At 61.0% G+C, this 22,359-nt stretch overlaps 1 protein-coding gene across 1 annotated transcript in view; it reads left to right on the forward strand.

Annotated features, from left to right (window-relative positions):
• DLGAP2 (DLG associated protein 2) overlaps positions 1-22,359 on the forward strand; it is a 194,492-nt gene that overhangs the window by 143,302 nt on the left and 28,831 nt on the right. The window contains exons 6-10 of the mRNA XM_053655367.1: positions 6,421-7,466; positions 11,722-11,906; positions 13,575-13,598; positions 16,011-16,158; positions 17,751-17,970. Coding sequence (XP_053511342.1) covers positions 6,421-7,466; positions 11,722-11,906; positions 13,575-13,598; positions 16,011-16,158; positions 17,751-17,970 — 1,623 coding nt within the window. The remainder of the gene's footprint in view (positions 1-6,420; positions 7,467-11,721; positions 11,907-13,574; positions 13,599-16,010; positions 16,159-17,750; positions 17,971-22,359) is intronic.

Genomic DNA, 22,359 nt, shown 5'->3' on the forward strand with positions numbered 1-22,359 from the left:
TTCCTCTCCAAAATCAATGAACGTGTTTACTGATGTGTGCATGAGAGTTTGTGTGTGCGAAGTCAGCAGCATGCATGATACAGCATGAAACACTGTAAGCGTTCATAAATTCCTAATACTGGCTGAGGTTGGGGTTGGAGTGGATGGAGTCTTCCCTTTGGCTGTCAAGGTGAGAAGCGTCCAAGCCTGCAGAGAATTTCTGCACACTCAGCGAGCCGAACGGTCAACCCTTGCAGGGAAGCCAAGTCCCCACGGACGGAGGAAATGCTCCCGAGAGCAGTTTCACAGCTTGTTTTGCACATTGAACCAAAGAGGGTGTACGGACGGGGTTGCTTGGAACCTGTGGGGGGCAGAGCGGGGGGGAGGGGGGCAGGAGGAGCCGAGTGGGCAAACCTGTGGGACTGGCCCAGACGGAAGTGGGCGGCGCACCTCCTCTCACATGGGCGGGGACAGGGTGGTCAGCGGTCAACACTGGAGGCACAGAGAGGCGGCATCGGGGACACGATTGCAAGAGGGACCCTCTGGTCTCCACTCTGGGGGACCCTGAGCCCCAGGGGGCCTGGGACGGGGGTCACAGTGAGGTTCCAAAGGTGAGGCACGTGAGGGCCTCGGGGACAGGATCCTGACAGCCCCTGGCTGCTGCTGCTGCTGATGGGCCAGAGCCCCTGCCAAGTCCAGTGGTGGCCTCCGGATGACGGGCAGCTGGGACCCAAGGCTGCAGCCACGACCCCCTCCCGGACCTCAGCGTCCCATGTGGCCGCCGAGGTGTCCCCGATTTGCTGTGGCAGAATAGTCTTCCTCTGCATGCCTGAGGGGTCAAGTCCCTGAGAAAGAGGACGGGATTTATTCTGCCACCAGAGGCCCCACCGCTGTCTGTGCCGTTCTCCACGAGGCAGGTTCCCCTTTGCTGGTCGAGCCGCAGTGGCCGAGGCTCCAGCTCAGCAACAGGAACTGCTGCTTTTGACCCGAGGACCCCACCTCGGGCCCCGGACCTTGCTCTTCCTGGAGGCCCTCCCCGAGACCTCTGGGAGAGCCCCATACCTGCTTGCCTCCCACCTGCCTGTTGTCCCCAGGCTCGCCTGCCGGGAGTCAGGCTGTGGCGCCGGGCTGGCCCTTGCCGGCCTCACACCTGGCCGCAACGGGAGCTGCATGCATCCTGACTGAACAGCTGAACTCCCAGTTAGTGGGGACAGGGGGGACCCATGAGCCACTGTCTGGACACCCGCCAGGGGCTGTTGCTGCCGCTGCCGCCCGTGCGTGGCCGTGAGTCTGTGACCCCAAGGGACGGGCCCCTCCAGGCCGCGGCCTGCAGTTGGAGGAGCGGCCTGACGGCTCCGTTGCCTCCTGGGCGTCCAGCGGGGCGGACAGGTGGTGGGACAGCCGCAGGGACCGGCCCCTCGGCTGCCCCCCGAGGGTTTCAGGGTGTCAGAACCCACTGTGGACGCACAGCGGTGCCTCTGCCAGTGGCCTGAACCCACGAGGACTCGGAGGCCGTGACTCTGTGACAGAACTGAACGAGCCCCTGAAGGGACAAAGCAGACAGAGGCGACTGAAAGCACAGCAGGGCCCTGTGAGCTGAACTCAACTCCGCGCTCACCACTCAGAAGCGGTTCTTCAAAAGGCTCGGGAAGCTCAGGAAGCAGTTGCTGCTCCCAGCGACTCTCGCCTTGGAGTCGGGTCTGGGGTGGACGTGCGGCCAAGGGGCCTGGTGGGATCTCCAAGCAGACCCCCGACCCCCCGCCAGCACCCGTGCTCCCATCCTTTGTGCTGAGTCAGACCCACGTGGAGCCGATTGGTCACAAGGACGCTCAGGATCTGCTTCGAGGACATCTGCTAAGTGCCCACGTGACTCAGATTAGAGAGCTGGCCGGGAGGCGGAGCCACACTAGTCGGCCAAGGACATGACCCCGGAGGAGCAGCCGGCGTTGACAAAGGGACGGCCGGTCCACTGTGTCGGGGGGATGCTAGGGGTTGTCCTTGAAATGCACACACCCAGGTCTGAAGGCCTTTGAACTACTGATCATATAAAGGCAAAAGAGGAAACACAAGACACCAGTGAGCTGCACGGGGCCAGGTCCTGGGTGACCAGATCTTGGTGAGAGGTCCTGCCCCAGGTGTGGGGGTCCCGCCCCTGTGCTTGGGAGTGGCCCAAACACCCTGCTCCGCGGTCTTACAGCAACAACCAATCAGCTCTCAGCCCTTCCCTATGGAACTGCACCCGTATCATCGGATTGGCTGGTGAAAGTTAATTCATTTACTGAATGACACTTTGTTTTCTTTAATAAGAATGTAAAACAGCAACTGCCAGAAACCCGTGAAACTTGCTGTCGGCATGTAAGTCTGAATCACGACCCAGGAAACATAAATAGGAGTGGAGACACCGTGACGTCTTGAGGGCCCTGAAGGGGAGCCCAGACCTGCCTGGGCCTCTGGCCGCCTGCGTGGTGCGTGGTGCATGCGGACGGAGGACCGCAGAGGCAGGCGAGCCGCCCCCTGCACTGGACAGCGCCGGCCTCCCCTGAGCCCCGCAGCGCGGGGACAGGCGGTTTAGTTTGCGTCTTCCTGTGCTTGTCCCCCGGGTGAATCTATCTGTCTCTCAGCGCTTCCTGGGATCTAGGTCACAGGCCCTGCAGTCCGTGGCCCCGGCGCACTGACGGATGTGCGCGGCCATCCCTGCCATCGGTCTCCAACGTTTTCATCCCCGCCCCCTTGGCAGTCACCGCTGTCCTGCCCCGGCCCCTGCAGGCAGTGGTCTGCTCTGTGTCTGTGGACTTCCCTGTTCTACACTCTTCACGTACACGGACACAGCAGCTTCCTTCACTCGGCTAGTGATTCGAAGATTCGCCCACGCCATGGCACGTTTATGTGCTTAGCGGGTTTCTGTTGCACAGTGAGAGTCCACTGAGTGGAGGTGACCCCTTCCGCCTGTCCGTTCACCAGCCGGTGAGCGTCTGGCTAGAGCGCCATCTGGTGCTGGTCGGCAGGCTGCTGCCCCGAACGCTCACGTACAGGTTGCTGCGTGGTGCGTGCCTCCTTCTCTCCGGGGTGCACGCCAAGGATTCCTGGGGCGCGAGCTCACTCTGTTTCATCTTTGGGGAGCTGCCAGCGTGGTTTTCCAAGTGCGCTCCCCATCGTACACCCCCAGCAGTGTGGGGGTCCCACTTTCTCCATGTCCTCGCCAGCACGAGCCGCCATCTGTCTCCCCACAGCCGTCCCAGGGGGAGCAGGGTGGGAACTGCTGCCTTACATCCGGGGGCTGCTGACTGAGCATCGTCTTGTGGGCTCACTGGCTTTGTAAAAAAATCTCTTTGGAGAAATGTCTGCTCAGCTCCTTTGCCCATTTTTTATTTGACTTATTTGCCTTTTTATAATTGAGTCATATCAGTTGTTTTATACATTCCAGCTTCGATGTCCTTATCAGATATATGATTTACAAGAAATGTTCCCCATCCTATGGGTTATTTTTCCACTTCCTTGGGGAAATGCTTCAAAGCACAGAAGTCCTTAATTTTAGGGAGTTCATTTTTCTTTTTTTTTTCTTTCCTGTGCTTTGATGACATCGTCTAAGAAAACCTCACCTCATCCGCATTCACGGAGGAAGATGCTTGTTTTCATTGAAGGGCTTTATGCTGTTATTTCTCACCTCAGCTCTGTAGCCCACCTTGACTGCCTGTTTGCAGGTGGCGTTGGTAGGGGTGCAACTTGACCCTTTGGCACGTAGACATCAGCTGTCTCAGCGCTGTTTGTGAAAGAGACCATGGCTGCCCATCCAATGGTCTCACCGCCCTTCACAGAGCTGAGTGGGCCATGAGCACAGGCTTCCACTTCTGGACTCTCAGCTCCGTCCCCTTGGTGTCCAGGTGCCCCCCCGTACCGGCACCAACCTCTCTGTATGACTGTAGTTTACAGTAAGTTTGGGAATCAGGACGTGAGCCTTCCAACTCTGTCCTCCTTTTGCAAATAATCTTGGCTCTTTGGGGCCTGTTTCATTTCAGGATGCATTTGAGGATTGGCTTGTCCACTTCTGCAAAAAGCCAGCTGGATTTTGATAGGGATGTGTTGACTTCCTAGGCTATTTTGGGGAGTATAGAAATCTTAAAAAGGATTAAAGTCTTCCAGCCCAGGAACACAAGACGTCTTCCCATGTACGGAGGGCTTTAATTTCCTGTGTCCCCACTTTCTGGTTTTTCAGGCACAGCTCTCTCGCCTGCTTCGCCGATGCGGTCGGTGTGTTACTCTCTCCCAGGTTCCCGAGATTGTGGTGACTTCCTAGTTTCATGTTCGGATGGTTCCCTGTGGATGTGTAAAAGCACAACTGATTTCTGTGTTTTGCTTTGCAACCTGAAGTTTTGCTGAACTTGAGATCGGCTTGAACAGCGTCCTTGTGGGTTTGAAGAGCTTATCTCTGTAGAGGAACACACATCTCCAAACTGAGACAGACACACCCGCCTCTCTTCCTGGAAGCCTTTTATTCCTCTTCTGGCCCAGCTGCTGTGGCTGGACCACTGGTCCCTATGGATCAGCCGACGCAAAAGCAGGCTTCTGTAAAGGATGTTCTAAGGAGGGTGACAAGGCCAAACAGCACAAGCGGAGGGTCTGTCACCTCCCCCGCCAGGGGGCCCAGATGAATCAGATGAAACGCAGGCAGGCTGGTAACGGGGGTTACGTGGGCTTCAGGCAGAAGGAGGCGAGACCGGAGTCCTCAGCCGGGCAAGACTCCCAGGGGTCTGGCACAGCACGCCCCGAAGTGGGTAGAGGCACCACTCCACGGAGTCCTGGTTCTGGTGCAGCAGCCATGATGCCGCGTGTGCGCGGGCAGGTGCGCACCTGTGCGCTTCCGTGCGCGCCCGTGCGCGTGTAGGACCTCAGCAGCCTCACCGCTCTGCGCCCTCTAGCGCTGGTTTCCTGAGCCAGCAGAGGGGACCCCTGCCTCCCCCAAGGGCTGTGAGGGGCGCAGCAGGCCACCCACGCCAGCTGGTTGTAAGCTTTCAGTCCCGCACTCAAAGCGCACCTCCAGGACTGGGTTGGCCCGCAGCCGTGGGAAATCCAGTGGGAACCCGGACGGGAAACATGCATTTCCCTGGCAGCTTAAATCCGAGGTGGCGGTAGATGAACACCAACGGTCACTGCTGTTTTCTGTCGCTAATAACAAAAATGGCCTAGTGGAAGTTGGGAATTGGGAATCAAGACGCCTTCAGGTGGACATCTGTCATCCGTCTCACTAGGAGACCTAGCCAGTCCCCCTTTGTCATCCTGGTTTGTCCCGGCCTTTCCTGGGGAAACCCTTAGCACCCGCCCTCCCCACTGCGGGCACCCTAGCCTCACCATCGTCCCCAGCAAGCTGGTGCTGTGTGCACTGCGACCACCATTGTTTCCGGAGCTGCCGCGGGGTCTTGCACCCCCACCAGGAGTCAGTCCTTTGCGGCAGCAAAGGGCCTGAGTTACCAGCAAGCCGCATTTACAGACTGCACTCACTGCAGTGCAGGTTCAGTGCTTTTCCTGGCCACAGTCACGACAGAGCCCCTGGGCCAAACATCAGGCAGCCGCAGCGGATGACAGTGACGGGCCCCTGCGCAGGGAGGAAGACCGGGATCCGGTTAAATCACTCGTGAATGGAGAGATAAGCAGAAGCTGATCGATGGCCACGCCACACGGCCGTGAAATCCAGATGAAGCACGTGGTTTGGCTGTGTGTCGGTGGAATGTTGGGTACTTGGGAAACTTGTTTGTAATTACACTAAACTGTAATGTCATCCGTAGTGTCTTCTCCTACATCGAACAGCTCTGGTTACAATCTGGCTGCTGGGAAGGAGGGAATCGGCCACACAGCACACACACTCACTCAGTAGTGCCCACCGCCCCCACTCACTAGTACAGTGGAGTCGTCATTGTTCACACACACGCACTCCAGTCCACTCTCCTTGGCTGCCAGGTCACGTTCATGTTGTGCAAACGGTTCTCCTTATGTTACCAGTGGCTGGAATTTTCCAGACAGACCTCATACACTGAAACTATCGATGCACATTACATACATGTGCTGTGTAGCAGAGTCTGAGGATTTCCTCTGCATTCACATTATCCCTCATGTATGTACATGTTGCACATGATCCTCAAACCTCACTGAATGCAGCTCATTTCCCCCTCAAGTTGTGCATTTGTGTAACACCATGAAATCTCGCTGCCGAGGGGCCTGATAGAAGCAGGGACACCAGAGGCTTGTCCTTGTACAGCAGCATGCGGGGTCATGGGGGCTTATTCTCCCTGAGACCCTCATTCTGGGCAGCATCAGTCATGGCATAAAAAAGCACTGCCCACCAAACGCCCAGACCGAGTGACCACCGGCCCCCAGAGAGAACGGTTCCCGGGTGGGGTCCTTTCTCCAGCGCAAGAGGCTCACGGCACTTCTGCGTTCTCTCCACAGACCAGCAGCACTCGTGGTCACCCGCCCAGCACTTCAATGAGGACAGGTACTCCCCGGCCCCCAGGACCATGAAAGGGCTGTCAGGGAGCCGGAACCCACCCCCGCTGTGCTCAGGCCACACCTGCGGGCTCGCGCCCCCCGAGGACCTGCTGCTGGGGCCGGATGCCCGGCAGCCCTACCTGCTGAGCCCCGGGGACGGCTGCCCGCTGGACCACCGCCGCTGTTCGCCGCGCAGCTCCGTGCACTCGGAGTGCGTGATGCTGCCCCTGGTGCTGGCCGACCACGTGTCCAGCAGCACCTTCCCCAGGATGCACTACAGCTCCCACTACGACCCCAGGGACGACTGCGCCGGGCCCCACGCCAGCACCAAGGTCAACCGGATCCCGGCCAACCTCTTGGACCAGTTTGAGAAGCAGCTCCCACTGCACAGGGACGGCTTCCACACGCTGCAGTACCAGAGGACTTCCTCCGCCAACGAGCCGCGGGGCGAGAGCCCGGGGCGCATCCGGCACCTGGTGCACTCGGTGCAGAAGCTCTTCACCAAGTCCCACTCCCTGGAGGGCTCCTCCAAGGGCAACGTCAATGGAGCCAAGGGTGATGGCCGGGGCGAGGACCACCACGGCCACCACCCCAAGCACAGCAAGCGGAGCAAAAGCAAGGACCGGAAGCCCGAGAGCAAGCACAGGTCGGGCCTGAGCAGCTGGTGGAGCTCCGACGACAACCTGGACAGCGACAGCACCTGCCGGGCCTCCAGCGTGGTGCACAGGCAGCTGGCGGACCACGCCTCCCACTGCTTCCCAGAGCCGCTGCCCGGCCCCTTCGGGGACCTCTCCCTGAAGACGTCCCGGAGCAACAACGACGTCAAGTGCTCGGCCTGCGAGGGCCTGGCCCTGACGCCTGACGCCAAGTACATGAAGCGCAGCTCCTGGTCCACGCTGACCGTGAGCCAGGCCAAGGAGGCCTACCGCAAGAGCTCCCTGAACTTGGACAAGCCCCTGGTGCACCAGGAGATCAAGGCGCCCTTGAGGCCATGCCATTACCTCCAGGTAAGGGGGCCCCAGGGCAGCGGCCATGTGCCTTGAGGTCTTTGTGGCACCTCTTGAGGGGCCTTGGCTGGCCTGCTCCGAGAGAGGCACCCCTTGAACGTACCCGGAGGGCCTTCCCTTCACACCTCTCAGGCTGCCGAATTCAGCAGTAGTGGGATGGTCAGCCCACAGTCGAGTTTTCTGCTCCAAAGGCGGCCGGTTTGGCCCGGTGGAAGCGGGCTTGCAGCTTGGGTGAGTTCACTGACCCCCTTGACGATAACACCGTAGGTACGATTTTGGGAAGGCCCTACCCCCACTCCTCTGGGTGCACAGTGAAAGCACTCACCAAAGGTGAGAACAGGTGAGAGACCGTGGTGGCGAGAGGTGGCAGACTGTGGAACTCTGCGTTTCTCACGACGTCCCCTCGCTGCTTCTGCCAGTGGTGCCATCTGCCACGAGCGCAGCGGGGAGTCGCCTGCATCCCGTCACTCACACCCGCACCCCCACCCGACCCAAGTGGTTGCAGCTGCACCGCGGGCGAGAGGGGCCCTTGCAGGAGGGTCAGGAAGAGGCAGGCACTGGCTGAGTCCCCAGGGTCTGGCATCGGGGCCAAGCAGTTGCCTCAGGAGCCAGGGACCGCAGATCATTTCGGCAACTGCAGCCACTGTCCTGGCCGCTCGTCCCACACCCAGTGGCTCTGCTGTACGAGGCAGTGCTGGCCAAGCCACTTTCACAGGCGGGTTTCCTGAGAGACAAGTGTGTAGTTAGAGAAGAACATTATTTTTGTAGCAGAGGTAAGTTCTGCATGCCATTGACAAACCCTGACAACACGTAAACGTAAGGGCCACCTCACGTGTCAGGAGGGAGGGCGTGACCGGTGGCACCAGGCTCCTCCTAGTCGCTGTGAGAGAGGCGAAGCCCCGGCTGCGCTGCCTGTCCCTGCGAGTCTCCGACGCCACGTCCCCTGGACGTTCGAGGGCAGTGCCTCAGCCTGGCGTGTCCCCACTCGCCTCTCCGGGCGGAAGCCTCTCTGTCGGCTCTGCTTGTATCCTCCCTAACGTTTTCATCATGGAAAAGGCTAACCTGTGAAAAGGTGAGGCCGTCAGGTGACGAGCCCCACACTCTGGTCACACAGCTTCAGAGCCCATCAGTGCGTGGCCAGGCCTGTCTCCCGGGGATGAGCACGCCTGCCCGTGCAGGCCCGAGGCCCAGTAAGTGTTCCGTACCGCTGTGGGGAGCTGCCCGGGAGGGAAGGGCCCTTCCTCTGGGGTCGTACGTAGCCGCAGCTCCATTGCCAGACCCTGGACACAGTGTCAGCCCTGACGGCCGCAGACATGCAGCCCCGGCTCGAATCCCCTTGCTGCTCACGTTCCTCTTCACCTGCCTGTCTGAGCCAGGTGCCACGGGAGCCCAGGGCGCCAGGCAGTCGCTGCTCCGGAAGATCTGCTGGTCCCTCCACTGCGTGTCCTCGTGCCTCTGGGGGCCCTGGGGGGTCAGGAGCTGACCGTCTGCTGACACTTCCCTGCCTGCGCTGCGGCTCCGGTGCCCACTGTGAGGTCACTAAGTGTTTCACATCCCTGACACCCTTCTCCGCCAGGCTGCGAGACCATGCCACCCCTTCCCTGCTCTTCTGCAGATGGCACCCAGACAGGGACAGGGCTCCCAGGGGTGAGTGAGGGGCTCGGCTGAGTGGCAACCCTGCAGGGCACATCCTCCCAGGCCGGGACCCTCGCTCTGCACACAGTAATGGCAGAAAGTGCCACGCGGGTCTGACCCCGGCATGCGGTGACTCAGTGGACTGCACCTTCCACCAGAGCCTCCGAGGACGGGGACCCCGGCCTTGGCCTCCTGCAGAGACACACCTGTCGTGCCTGGCCTGGGCCTGCACCCCGTCCCCTACTCCCCCCCCCCCACAGCCTCTGGTTCCCTACGCTTTCTCGCTCCTGCCTTTCTCGGTGTCCTGTGCTCCAGAGGCACAGGTGACTTGCGTTCGGGGCTTTGTCCCTGGTGGGTTCCATCCACGCTACAGTTTGCGTGGGAAATGCTTCCACTCGCACTTTTGGGAACTTCGGAGGAAGTGGGGGGAGGGCGACAGGTGGTCAGAGCAATGAGAACTTCACCCACTGAAGCCCATGGGGCCAAAGCGGAGCACTGGTCACATCTGGGGTGACAGCCACTCGCTGACCAGGACTCTGGGCTGGACTTGGGGAGGCGGGGCAGCCCTGTCCCCAGAGCTCAGTGTCCCCGGTGAGCAGACCCGCACCTCGACCCCGCCAGGCTCCCCAACACTGTAGCTGCACAGGTCGTGTTAGGGGTTCAGAGAACACCCCTCCCCTACCAAGGGGCCAGCTTCCTGTTCTGTTCCCGCAGAAGCATCCAGAGGGGCACCCGGGAGACGCGGGCCCTGGCCAGGTGCTTCCCGTCAGGCAGGAAAGTGGGACTTCAGCCCGGAGAGGAGGGGCCTGCGGGCCCAGGACTGCCGACCTTCTGTGCCGTCCTGACTCCCCCTCCCTGGGGCCTTCTCAGGCGGCCCCCTCGACCTCCCCCGCAGGCTCTAGTCCAGGGGTGTCAGACTCATTTCCACCGGGGCCACGTCAGCCTCGTGGTTGCCTTCAAGGGCGGAATGTAACGTTAGGACTGTATAAATGTAACTACTCTAACTACTCCTTAACTCAGGGCAAGGAGCTCGGCGCGGCCACCGGGTAGAAACACGGTGCCAATTGGATACAAGGTGGAGGCCGGATTTGCCCAGCAGGCCCTGTGTTTGCCACCTGTGCTCCAGTCTGTTCAGTGGTCCCCAGTCTGCATCCCCAGCGAGATTCAGGCCCAAAGGCACCCTTGTCTCTGTGCTGGAGGCTGACAAGTATCCAAACACAGAAGCGAGCCCTGGCTGGTGCGGCTCAGTGGGCTGGGCGTCACCCGCACGGGGAAGAGTCCCCGGTTTGATTCCAGGTCAGGGCACCTCCTGGGCTGCTGCTTGGTCCCCACCCCGGTGCCACCACCACACATGGTCATTCAGTGTAAAACGAGGTGACTCGGGACCCAGTGCCCGGCTCTCCAGGGAGGGGTCCCCGGGGACAGTGGCGGCCCACGTGCTGTGCACCGGAAACAGCGCGGGGAAGGAGTGAGGGAGACCCTGCCCCAGGGACCACGGCATCCAGCGAGGTTTTGTCCCCTCATTCGAACCCCCGGGAGAGAACACTGGCACAAAACCTGGCCCTTCCCCGCCACCACTGCTCGAAAGCAAGACACTTCCTGCGCGGACCTGAGGTGTCCTTGCAGCCAGAAGCAGGACACACCAGCTCGAACCTTGTCACTCTCAGGAAGGTGGCAGCTCAGAAGCGGTGCCTGTCCCTGTCACTCTGTCAGGGGTGATGCAGGTCGTCCCTCCTCGTGGCAGGCAGCAGATTCCCTGTGCCTGGATGCCTGTGGGTTCGTCCACTCACCGCCAGCCGGCCGCACGGCAGCACCGGGGCACCTTGGGGTCACTCCTTGTCCCCGTGACAGTCCCCGCATGTGCTCTGGTTGACACTCCTGTACTGAAGCTGCTTCTGTCAAAGAGGCAGAATCGGCCCCTAAAGTCAAACGTAGGACAGTCCAGGCGTCTCTGTGCACAGGCTGCCGGTTAACAGTCTGCGCTTGTCTCTCACGGAAACATGTTTTGAATTCACAGAAATCCTGCAAGTTGCCAGCAGGGTGTCCTCTTGTGGCAGGCGGCCCACTGCCATCTGTTCCCACCCCCCCCCCCGGGGACGCCCCTCACAGGGAGCGGCCTCCCCCCCAACCCAGAAACCTGCCTGGTGACCGCCAAGCATCGGGTGTTTAAACCTCCCCCACCCCGGTCGGTCACCGTCACAACATGGGAGCCATTTCGTCACCTCCTGTTTGTTCTTCCTCTTCCTCGTCACAACATGGGAACCATTTTGTCACCTCCTGTTTGTTCTTCCTCTTCCTCGTCCTCCACGTGGGGAGACCCTTTTATCTTCCAGTTCTCTCCTGGTCTCAGTCCCACGGTGCCAGAGGGACGTCACCGTCGTCGCAGTTCTTCCCAGGTGCTGCAGTGACAGGGGACTCTTCACTTCACTGTCCCGACAGGTTCTCGCTTCTCCCCACGCTGATGTCCTCGTAGGGTTTCCTGGCAGAGCGCCTGCAGCGCCGATCTGGGCGTCTGCACTTCCACGAGGATCGGCCGTGACGCGCTGCACCTCCGAGGACCCTGGAGAACTCCTTCCCTCGGGGACCGACAGGCTGACCTGGTGTGTCTCTTCTCTCCCAGGTGCCGCAGGACGAGTGGGCCGGGTACCCGGTGGGGGGCAGGGACGAGATCCCCTGCCGGAGGATGCGGAGCGGCAGCTACATCAAAGCCATGGGCGACGAGGAGAGTGGGGAGTCAGACTCCAGCCCCAAGACGTCCCCGACGGCGGCCCTGCGGCCAGAGCCCCTGCTCGCCTCGCTGGCCGGGCTGCACACGTAAGACCCCCGCTGGTCCGAACACGCCTCCCACCCCAGACCCCTCCTGGTGCGGCTGGCTGTGGGCCCCCAGCAAAGACGGTTTCTGGGCTGAAAATGCCGGACTGCGTGGCCGCCAGCAAGCACGTGCTTTTAGAAAGAGCCAGGCTGGGGTGACCGAGTGACTACACAGCCACGAAGGGGCTGGACGGGGGCGACCGCTATGTCAAAGGGTCACTTGACAGCAGTCATCACGACCAGGGCAGTCCCTCCGTGTCTTCTCAGGCCATTGCAGGCGTGTTCATCAGGAGCACATCTGTGAGTGTGCGGGAGTGAGTGTGCGGGACTCCGCGTCACAGGCTGTTTTCTGCTGTGACTTCACAAGTGCATTTGGGGGCAGCCGGGTGAGGGTGGGAAACGGACTGCGTTGCAAGTGTAATAGCACCTGCTACCGTGTTATTGGCGAGTCTCCAAAACAGAGAAGCCATTCGGTAAATTGCTGTTCTTGTTCTCAGCGTCAGGCTGTGGGTGCACCAGGTGCCAGCAGCTCGGTTTGAGGCACGTGGGGAGCCCTGCGGGGCTCCTGGGTGGGTGGTCCGCTCTCCTGCGTGAAGGCCAGCAGTAGGGTGAGCTGGCCAGTTGGTGCTTTGCCTCCGCAGCCCCAACGTTTGGGTTGTCACACTTTCAGGAGACAGTGATGCCCAGCCAGGCTTGTTTTGGGGACATCCCCTTCGGTGCCTGGTGCACAGAGGGACCAGCAAAACGTCCGTGTGACTTCTGCAGTCATTCTGTCAGGTTAGCTCCCAGGGGGAAAACTAAAAATGTTGACATGCAGCCAGAGTCAAAGTTGTGAATTTAACAGGCGCGAACCCTGTCTTCTCCGAGTTCTGTGAAGTCCCACAGTGACTGCAGCAGAGAAGGTGGGGCCGACCCCCCATCACACTCCACTGTGCCTGCCGGGCAGGGGGCGGGGCAGGGAGGGCGGGGCGCAGAGCTGAGGCCCCGCCCTGCGGACACACACACGCGGAGGGCCGTGTGAGCAAAGAGACCGCTGGGAGCAGTGACCACCGGGCTGTGCCTGGTCTGTAAGAGGTGACAGAGAGAAAGCAGGAGCTGGTCAGCCGTGAGCCGGGGTGGGTGTTGGCGAGACCCTTGTCCTCCTGCCGCGCCTGACGACGCCAGGCTCCCTCACGCGCCCCGCGCCCACCCTGCACTCTTCACCTGCGGAGGTGAACTCACCTCCTTCCTTGGAGTGAGGGTTTGGCCTGCACCTCATCTCGGGGACACCCAGGCTCCCGCCCCCGGCGCGGATGCGGACTGTGTTCAGAAGACGCGGTTCAGATTTACTGAAATCTGCCCAGAGCAGGAAAAGGCCCTCAAACTGGCAGACTGAGGCCGAGGCCGCGGAGTCTGGGTACTGACGCAGCCCTTCGCCGCCGAGTGAGGAGATCAGGTCGGGCGCGTCCCGCACCGCACGGTTGCGGGTTGCTAGGCCCAGCGCGCACGCACATGGGCAGTGAGGGGTGGAGCCAGACTGCGGCCTCCGCAGCCGTGACCTCGGCGGGGCAGCTCTGCCTCCGCCCACTCCGCCCCCCCCCCTCCCCACTGGGCCTGCACAGCCATCCAGCAGTCAGGTCCGTTTTTCCGTCCACTCCGTAAGTTATCTATCACGGCAGCCAGCCAGCCAGCAGGGGAGGTGCAGGTGCCGGTGCCCGCCCATGGAGCCCTCTGCTAACTTGCGAAGCCCTCCCCGAGATCGTTGTGCTGAAATTTCTGTTTCCACCGAAGTTACGCTGCTGGGAAGTTGTGGTCACAGCTTCCTAGCACGCCCTGCGAGTGTTAGAGGTTTCGATGCGGTTTCACTCACTTTCGCTTTAAAGCCGCCACAGAAGCTCAGCTCGTTTCTCCGGAGCCGTAGCCTCGCCCGATCCGCAGAGCGGAGTCCTGACCTCGAGGTGCAGAAGGGCCTGTGGGCCCAGCGGAGGACGGAGGGCGGCGGTGCAGCCCCACGTCCAGTGCGAGCGGTTCCCCGCGGACCCGCAGCCACGTCCCACCCTCGGGCCCTGTGTGCACCACTCTCGCCCTTCAGCTCGGTCCCCTCTTCGTGGCCTGGTGGCACTCAGGCCAGGAGACACCTTCTTTGTCATTGCCCTGCATTTCCCAGTGTAGCGTGTCCCCGGTGCGGCTGACACAACGAATGAATGAACAGAAATCACATCCGCGAACCGCGTGTCGGGGGTGACAGCTGACCACCCTGACAGACGAGCGGCCACCAAGGCCTGTGACACAACCGCGTTCGGGCTCTAAAAATAAGACACTGAAAAGGCGAAGCTGACTCGGTCTCCCGGCTCCTCCGTGTCTCTGCTGTTAGTGCGAAGGGACTCGTGCCAGCCTCCTTGAAGAGGCCACATGCCTGAAATGGGTGTCATTCAGCCACAGGCCACCCCAGGCGCCAGCGGGGTCCCCTGTCACAGTCCCACCGCCCCCGTCTCCCAGAACAGCGGGAAGGACCGGGGCTGTTTGCCGCATTCGCTTAGAGCCTCGCCCCTGCCGGTTTGCCTCAGGTGCCTCTGCAGGGCAAGGCCGGTTCCATGAGCGGGTCAGGACTTCCTGCTCACCCAGCGGCCCTCGCTCCCTGCCGACTGTCCTGGGCCAGACGGGCGCCTGAGGCCCTCCGGTGATGAACGCGAATGCAGGCTCTGCAGGGAGACACCCCAGGTGTGCGTCCCGAGCCTGGGACCTTGGCTTCCTGCAATCTCGTCGTTCGTTCCAAGGCGGTGCAGCGGCTGGGCAGTGCTCAGTCCCTGCGGCTGCAGGTCCCCGATCCGCTGTCCACACATTCTGGGGCCATGTGGTCACCGCTAGCAGGTTCCCTGAGGACTTAGTGGCTGCGGGCGTCACAGGGACACCTTGAGCATCGGGAGGCTGATGCAGTGGCAATGTGGCTCTGTGAGCCTCTATTTTGGCCTCAGGGACAGGCTGAGAAGGGACACAGGCACTCGGCGGGCTGTGTCCCCACTGCAGTCTGAGGCTGACCGGCTTCCACGTGACAGGAACAAGCAGGCATGTCTCCACACTCAGGGCTGGGAGGACACTTGTGGTCTAAGGCACCATGTCAGACCAGGCAGTTGATTCAAGTTTAAGTGCAATGCGTGCGGCAGACAATAGTGTAATCTCCGTGTGGGCGAAGGAACACGGCACACACGTGCACACACGCATGCACCCCACACTGGCTAGAATATTCCACCTCTGTGGAACGCAGTAGCCCGCCGTTCACGTCGGGTCCCCTTCGTGAAAATGGAGAGACACCCCTGAGTGTGGAATCACACACTTAGTGTAAGAATAGCGTCTCCTGTTGCTCTGTCCTTCGGTCCACGTGAGCTCTCCACTGCTTTTCTAAGGTGACAGGGCTGGGGGCTTGGATTCGTCTGCTGTTCCAAGTTATCTCCCTCCACGTAGCCTCTGCCAGCAGCCCAGGGAGGCCCCTGCTTTGTTATGTAAATCTGATCTGGGGGGGACACCCTGGTGCTCCTCCAGCTGAATCCCAGGAAGGGAAAGCCGGGGAAGCCGGAGAAAACGGCTCCGAAGGGAGTGCGGGAGGAGCAGTGATGCTGATGATAGAGTGGGTCTAACTTCCCGGGCTGCCCCTCATCTGCCCAAACTGCCCAACCCGGACAACTCCCGCCTGGGTTAAGACTGGAGGCCTTGTATTTGTTTTTTTTTCTGAGCAGGCAGGGCTGCCAAAAGCTCGCCTGGCTTTTACGAGACGTCACACATTTCTGGCTTCGGCTCAGGAGCCCGACTCAGGAGCCCGGCTTTCTCAGCAGTCTCCGAAACACGTGGAAGTGACCCTAACGTCCTGCCTGTCCATAAAATGTCAGGCTCCAAAGCAGTTCCGCAAACGGCCTCCCCTGTTGCTTTCAATGAGATTCACATTCGTAAATGTGAACTTTGGGACCAGTTACAGGAGGCAAAGTATTTGTCAACAGACGAACCGGGGCTAGAAATCTCGCAGCAGCCTCTTGGCTTTGGCTCCCACGGTCACTGGCCCCCTCCCCCCTCCCCGGCCCCCCAGCGCCGCTCAGGGAACGTCTCTCTCCTCTTTTGTCTCTGCAGCCAGAGCTACCTGCAGGCGGCCAGCGACGGGCCTGCCAGCCACAGCCTGGACCCCGCCGCCAACTACAGCTCCCCGAAGTTTCGCTCCCGGAACCAGAGCTACATGAGAGCGGTCAGCACGCTGAGCCAGGCCAGCTGCGTGAGCCAGGTGGGGGCTCCTGTCTTCCCTTGTCCCCTGGGTTTAGTCGGTAGTTCCGCGTCACTCCGGGAGTTGTCCTGGGGGAGGGGGGCGAAGTCGAAGGCCTCGGGTCCGGGGAGGGGCTGAGGCAGACTTGGAGTTGCCTCTCCCTGAAGACAAACCTGGGGGCGTTGCGACAACCCGTGGTCCTGGCGGCCGTGACTACGGTTCTCCCGTTGCCGTCCTCCGACCTGCTGCCCATCCCCAGCTCCCCCGCTGACTGATGAGCTTGCCCAACCTTCCTCGTGAACAGCCACAAATTCGCCGTGGTGCCTGGTGTCGCTCCCAGAGCACCGGGGGCCGGGGGCACCGCCAGGTGCTAGACAGTCCACCTCGGGGCGGCCTGAGGAGAGGGGCCTGCTGGGGAGAATCAGGACCTGGGTGTTGTCAGTGCCGCATGCCATAGGACGCGAAAAACCGGATTTCCAGATTTTAAATTAAACACAGTGCTTAGCAACTTTAACTGTCCTTAAAAAGCAGCGCTTGAGCTCATGGGTGTTTCCGGGTTACACGGAACGCTTTCCCAGAGGCCGAGGCCGGGCCTGGGCGGGCCTGTCAGTCATCATCCCAGGTGACTGACACCTTCCCTCCAGGGCTGTGCTGGGACTGGGCACAGCGACGAGGCTTGGAGCCCTCGCCTGCCCCCCAGCAGATGGGGTCCGAGCCCTGGGCCCTCATCCTCAGGCCTGTGCCGCGGCCCAGGGCCCGCTTCTCATCCTTGCACCGTGTGCTTTCTCCCACCGCACACTCCCTCACCTCGTGCGATCCCATAGTTTGCTGCACTGGATTTCCTCTCCAAACCTCCCAACTGGGCGCGTGGAAAATGCACGAGGACCGCTGGCTAGAGTTCTCAGGAAAAGTGTGCCCCCCGCCCAGGGCGTGCACCCCCACCAGCCCACGCCCCACGCAGGGGCCAGCCCCTCTGTGTGCGAGGTCCCTCCGCAGTCCCAGCCAGGGTCCTTGCTTAAAATACCGCGGGAACTTTTAGGTTCCCAGGTGACTCCATACCTGGAAATTAAACCACAGACTCAAACATAATTACCTGGAAAACTACCACATAAGGTGCCTATGGGGAAATCCCGGGCTGAAGACGAGAAAGAAAAAAATAGAATTAGGTGAGGCCACCAGCTGGGTGCAGACACCTGCCCAGCTGTTGTGGGGACCAGCAGGAGCTCGTGGACAAATGAAGGTTAGTTTCTGTGGCGACCGGGAGAGGCAGCTGAAGTCCCTCATACTTTGAACAGGCCCTTTGCACCAGGTGGGGAGCCAGACCTTCAGACGCAGTCTCTCTCCAGTGCAGTGGTGAGGGTCGGCCACCCTTTAAGCGCCTTGCGGGCCCTCAGAACACCAGGGAATTCTTGGAACTGGCCGTTGCTGTCCTGTCAGAAATACCCCAGTAGCTGCGTCCCAGGCTCAGCAGGTCCCCGCGCTGCCGTCGAACTGGCCGCGGAGCGCAGGAGGCCACGGGAACGGGGGTGTGGGGGGTGGGGGGTCGGTCCGGCCGTCGTGCCGGGTCCCGCGGTGGCGGGAGAGCCGGGCCGATGACCTCTCGCCTGTTGCAGATGAGCGAGGCTGAGGTCAACGGGCAGTTCGAGTCGGTGTGCGAGTCCGTCTTTGGGGAGGTCGAGTCTCAGGCCATGGACGCCCTGGACCTGCCCGGCTGCTTCCGGACGCGCAGCCACAGCTACCTCCGGGCCATCCAGGCCGGCTACTCCCAGGACGACGAGTGCCTCCCCGCGCTGACGCCCTGCCCCGCCACCTCCACCGTCCGGCCCGCGGCAGGTGAGAGCGCCCCCCGCTGGCTGCTGGTGGAACCGCGCAGGTGCGTGCGCCACCCCCCCACCCTCCCCAGGTGGGAGCCGCGTGCCTTCCCCGCAGGTGAAGGGCACCCCAGGTGTCTGGTGACTTTCCCAAGTCGCACTTGTCATGTTGTCACATTGTCACACTGGCAGTGGCGTTTAGAAACATTCTTTCACAGGCGACCTTTCTTTCTCTTAGAGTGAAACCCATAATGGCTGGGTTTTTTAAACAGTCGTTGACTTCTGTCAGGTTTTGTATGGGGAAAGACAAAGGCAGCGGTATTTGGAAGGTGACTGCTTTTCAACTGTCAAAGTGGAACAGGCTGCGGCGAAGCAGCCGATGTGCAGAGACGCCCTGGCGCCTCCCCGGCAGCGTCCGGCCGGATCCTCGCGCTGGGGAAGCAGACCCATAACTGTGATTCACTGCTGCCAGCAGGCTGGCGGTGGGCATGAACCCTCGGCCGACTTTTGGGTGGCAGATTCAGTGTCTCCATTTCCTTCAGCGTCTGTGGAAACCGCATCCACCCCCTGAAAATTCACCACCTCCACCAAATGGCACTGCCCGGCATCTCTCCGCTTTGCTCTGGTTTTTGCGGCACCATGGATGCACCTGGCCCGGGGACACATGCAGAGCAGAGTGCAAAGCGGGCGGCAACGCGTGGCTGAGCCGCCAGGAGCCGGCTGCACTGGGGAGTGAGGTGGCCTGGGTTGAGGGCACCGTGGCGACAGGTCAGAAGAATTGAGGGCCATCCTGAGCAGCACAGGGAAGGGTGCTGTCTGCGGTTCCTGGCACTGGGACCCACTGTGGGGAAAGGGACATGATGCGGTCCTGGGAGGGTGTGGCCCTGTGGCAGGATCGGGTGTGTTGTGTGCCCACTGAAGGTGTTGGCAAGAACGGGCGGGGGGGCGCCTGGAATCACAAACTGCAGAACTGGCGCCGCTGGGAAAGCCCACGCCGGCCGGTGCTGGGAGAGGAAGTGCCTGAGGGGCAGCCCAGAGGCAGCGGAGCAGCCGGGACCGCACGGTGCCTCCATCCAGGGCCCGGGCCGGTTCCGGTCTCCGGGCCGTCCCACGGAACCAGGAGCTGAGCCTGCCTCCTCAGGCGGGACCCAGAGCCGTTTCCAAAGAGGCCGATGCCCGGGTGCGTGTTCTCTGTTCCTGGCTCCGGCGGAGGCTTCGTGATCCCCACGCGGAGCTGCAGGGCCTCGGTCGTGGGGGTGGGGGCGGAGGGCTGTCCCGGTGGCCTCTGCAGGGCTGAGAGCACCGTCCCTGTGCCATCGGGGCCCCGGGTGTGGGGCCCAGACTCCAAGCTGCCTTGTCGGCGAAGGCCTGCACCCGCTTCTGCCCTTCGTGGGAGGAAGGCACGAGATGGGCAGGTTAGAAACTCAGGGCAGTGATGGGCTTTTCACCCACCGCGTTAAACACAGACTTGAAGAGATCGTTACCGATAGACCCCCAACACTGGTTGGGGGTCTGTGAGGAGTGAGGGACAGCGAAGCGCTGCCGTGGTCTCCAGAAGTGCGCTGGAGCAGCAGTTACCTGGCAGGACAGGGCTGGACTGTCCACGGCGCCGTCCAGTAGAGCTGCTGTCGCAGTGGAGTCAAACTGAAACACTCGTGGAGGCCCTGTGAGGGTCGTGCGGAACGGAGGCTGGGACTCCAGTCCACGACGCCTCGCTTTGCCAAGGGTACTGCTCTCGTCCCTAAACGGGTGCGCCCCACACATCACAGCAGACGCCTCTCTCCGAAGTTTCCGGTGGGTCCCAGGCTAGTCCTGGAGTCCGGATTTCCTCCAGACGGTCGGAGGGGGGCCGAGAGTCGGGGCAGAGAGAGAGGGAAGCCGCAGGGGAGGCACCAGCCCTGCCCGTCCCTGTGAAGTGAGTGTCCAGCACACTCCCTCCTCAGTGGGGTCGGGACGGCAGGCAGCAGCCACAGCCTCGTGCACAGGAGTGTGAAAAACACCGGAGAAATGACGGAGCCCCGTCTGGAAGAGCAGACAGACACCAGGACGGAGAAGACCATCGCACCCGCACGAAGTCGCCACTGCCGCCCGTCAGTCAGTGGGGCCGCGCTTCCGACGCATGCAGAGCCTCCTGCCGCTGAATCTGGGCGGGACTTCAGTCGTTTTGTGTCAAAATATCCGGAGGTCGGATACTCGGAGGAACACTTCCTAGCCGTCCTTTGTCCGTCTGCAGCCTGGGGAGAGGGAGGTTAATCTGACAGATGCTTTCCTTTACAGTTCTAAAACGATCTCTAGAAAATAATTCCAAAAGAGATGTTGTCCAAAACACATCCCCAGTGCTTATTTTGAAAAATGGGATTTCTTTCAATGTTTCTCTCCGCACGCTTGAGAACGAAGTCCGAGCTGCTAGGTCGCCTCGCCTTGTATGAAATGCAAATATGCAATTTTAATATTCATCTAGCAGTCGTCAGATATAAAAACACCTGCGTGGGCAGTGTGCTGAGGATTCAGAAATGCGCTTTAAGCGCGGATCTGGAGCTCCCTCAGGCTGACGCTGCGGCTCAGCCCCTGCAGCCCCTGGGGACTCTGCCGCCCCGGCCTCTTTTCACCGAGTCTGCTGGGGCTCAGCCTGGCATCACTGCCCCGCGGCGTGACCCGCACCCCACAGTGCCTTTCATCATGAAAAACGCTGCGTATTGATCAGTGTCCTGTCTTTAATCGAAGTAGCTTTGAAAACATCTCACTTTCATTTCACACGTGGGCTCTTTCTCGCCTGGGGGATGATTTATCCATCAGAGTCACTTGTCTGAATGTGCGCACCACCCGATTCTTCAAGGGAGAGAGCGTCATGGACACCATGGAGGAAACCGCTGGAAAATTAGATCGTAATGATTTTTCTCTGGGTCAGAAACTTTCTGAGCAGAAGTCATTAAAACCAAGGAAAACCCCGCAGGGCCCGCGGCGGGCACAGCAGAGGAGCTGCCTCCCTCGTGCCGTTTCCTGTCCCAGCGAAGTGTCTGTCAAGGGCGTGCCATGGTTGCCGGTTTCCAGGGTAACCCGAGTCCCCGGTGCTGACTCTGAGCACCCCCACGCCACCCCCTCTGCTTGGGGCCCTGGTGACAGCCTGGGGCCCCTCACATGGCTCCGAGTGACTTTCCCACATGAAGATCCTGACCTTCGCTTGTGTCTGCAAGTGGCCTTCATGGAAGGCGACAGAGTCACAGGCAGCAGGGATTCCCACACGGAGATGGGGGGTGGGGCGCGGCTGAGTCTGCTGTAACAGGACTTCAGTGAGCGCCCTGGGAGTGCAGGAATGGGTGGACCAAGGGCGCCAGCCAGCGCTGATACAGCCTCAGACGGGGTGTGCGGACCCATCGCTCTCCTGGGCAGGCTAGGCCAGTTCTTGTAATAAAGTCAAGTTCATGCCGAGGACATGAAATCAGATTCAGGCGTCTCCTGAGGAGCCCCCACCTGTGGGGCCGGGTCGGAGCCCCGAGGTGAGGGGCAGGGTTTTGGTCCAGGCTTGTCAGAATCAGGCTCCCTGCTAGGGTCCCAGGCCTGAGTCTGCGTTGTGATTCAAGGAACCGGAAAATGACAGCCTCATGCCTCGGTCCATCCAAAATATCTGGAGAACGTCTGGGCCATTCAAGATGTCCCTGCGCTTGTCAGGCTCACCCAGGACTTCTCAGAAGACACCTAAGAAGGACCCCTGAGAAGCTCTCTGTCCTGAAGGAGCTGGGCCACAGCGTCCAAAGGCCCCCGGCCCCCGAGTCGGAGGTTTTGAGGACAGTTTTCCTGACGACCTCTGCCTCCTCAGATCCGAAGGCCAGAAAAAGGCTTCTGCACCAGCTGACCCGGTGGTTCCCCTGTGCACGTAGACCCGCATTTCAGACCAAGCGAGACGCGCAGCCCGGGTCTCAAGAATGTGAAACCCAGCCTGTGGCATTTTAATTGCCTGTGATTTCCTGCAACCGCAATCAAAGAATCAGCCACTGCTGTGTTCACTCCCCTGGACTCGGTCTCGGCCATCGGGGCCCCCGAGGGACACCACACAGGAAGCTGCCCCAGGGAAAGGAGGGCCACTGGAGGTGGGGCCCCTGAGAGCTGCTGAGGGACAGTGTGGGGACCGGCTGGGACAGGAGACACCAGGCTGCGTTGTGAAGAAGGGAGAGGAATTGCCAGCCTCCCGTACGGTTTCCAAGGTTAAATGCAGGACAAAGAACACTCCTGCGGGCTGTTCAGACCGAGAGGCTGCCACCGAGTAAGAGCCCCGTCCAGCTGGGGCTGCTCGGGCCAGAACAGATGTGCTCAGAAGGGCTCCCCGGAGCGGACAGCCGGCCTCCTCCTCCAGAAGCACCCGTTCCCCAGTGCTCCGTGCCCTCCCTTAGCCAGATGTGCCCGCCCACGTTCC

This window comes from Artibeus jamaicensis, unplaced genomic scaffold, assembly GCF_021234435.1.
Source record: "Artibeus jamaicensis isolate MK-2021 breed Jamaican fruit bat unplaced genomic scaffold, CSHL_Jam_final contig_958, whole genome shotgun sequence".
NCBI classification, from domain to species: Eukaryota; Metazoa; Chordata; class Mammalia; order Chiroptera; family Phyllostomidae; genus Artibeus; species Artibeus jamaicensis.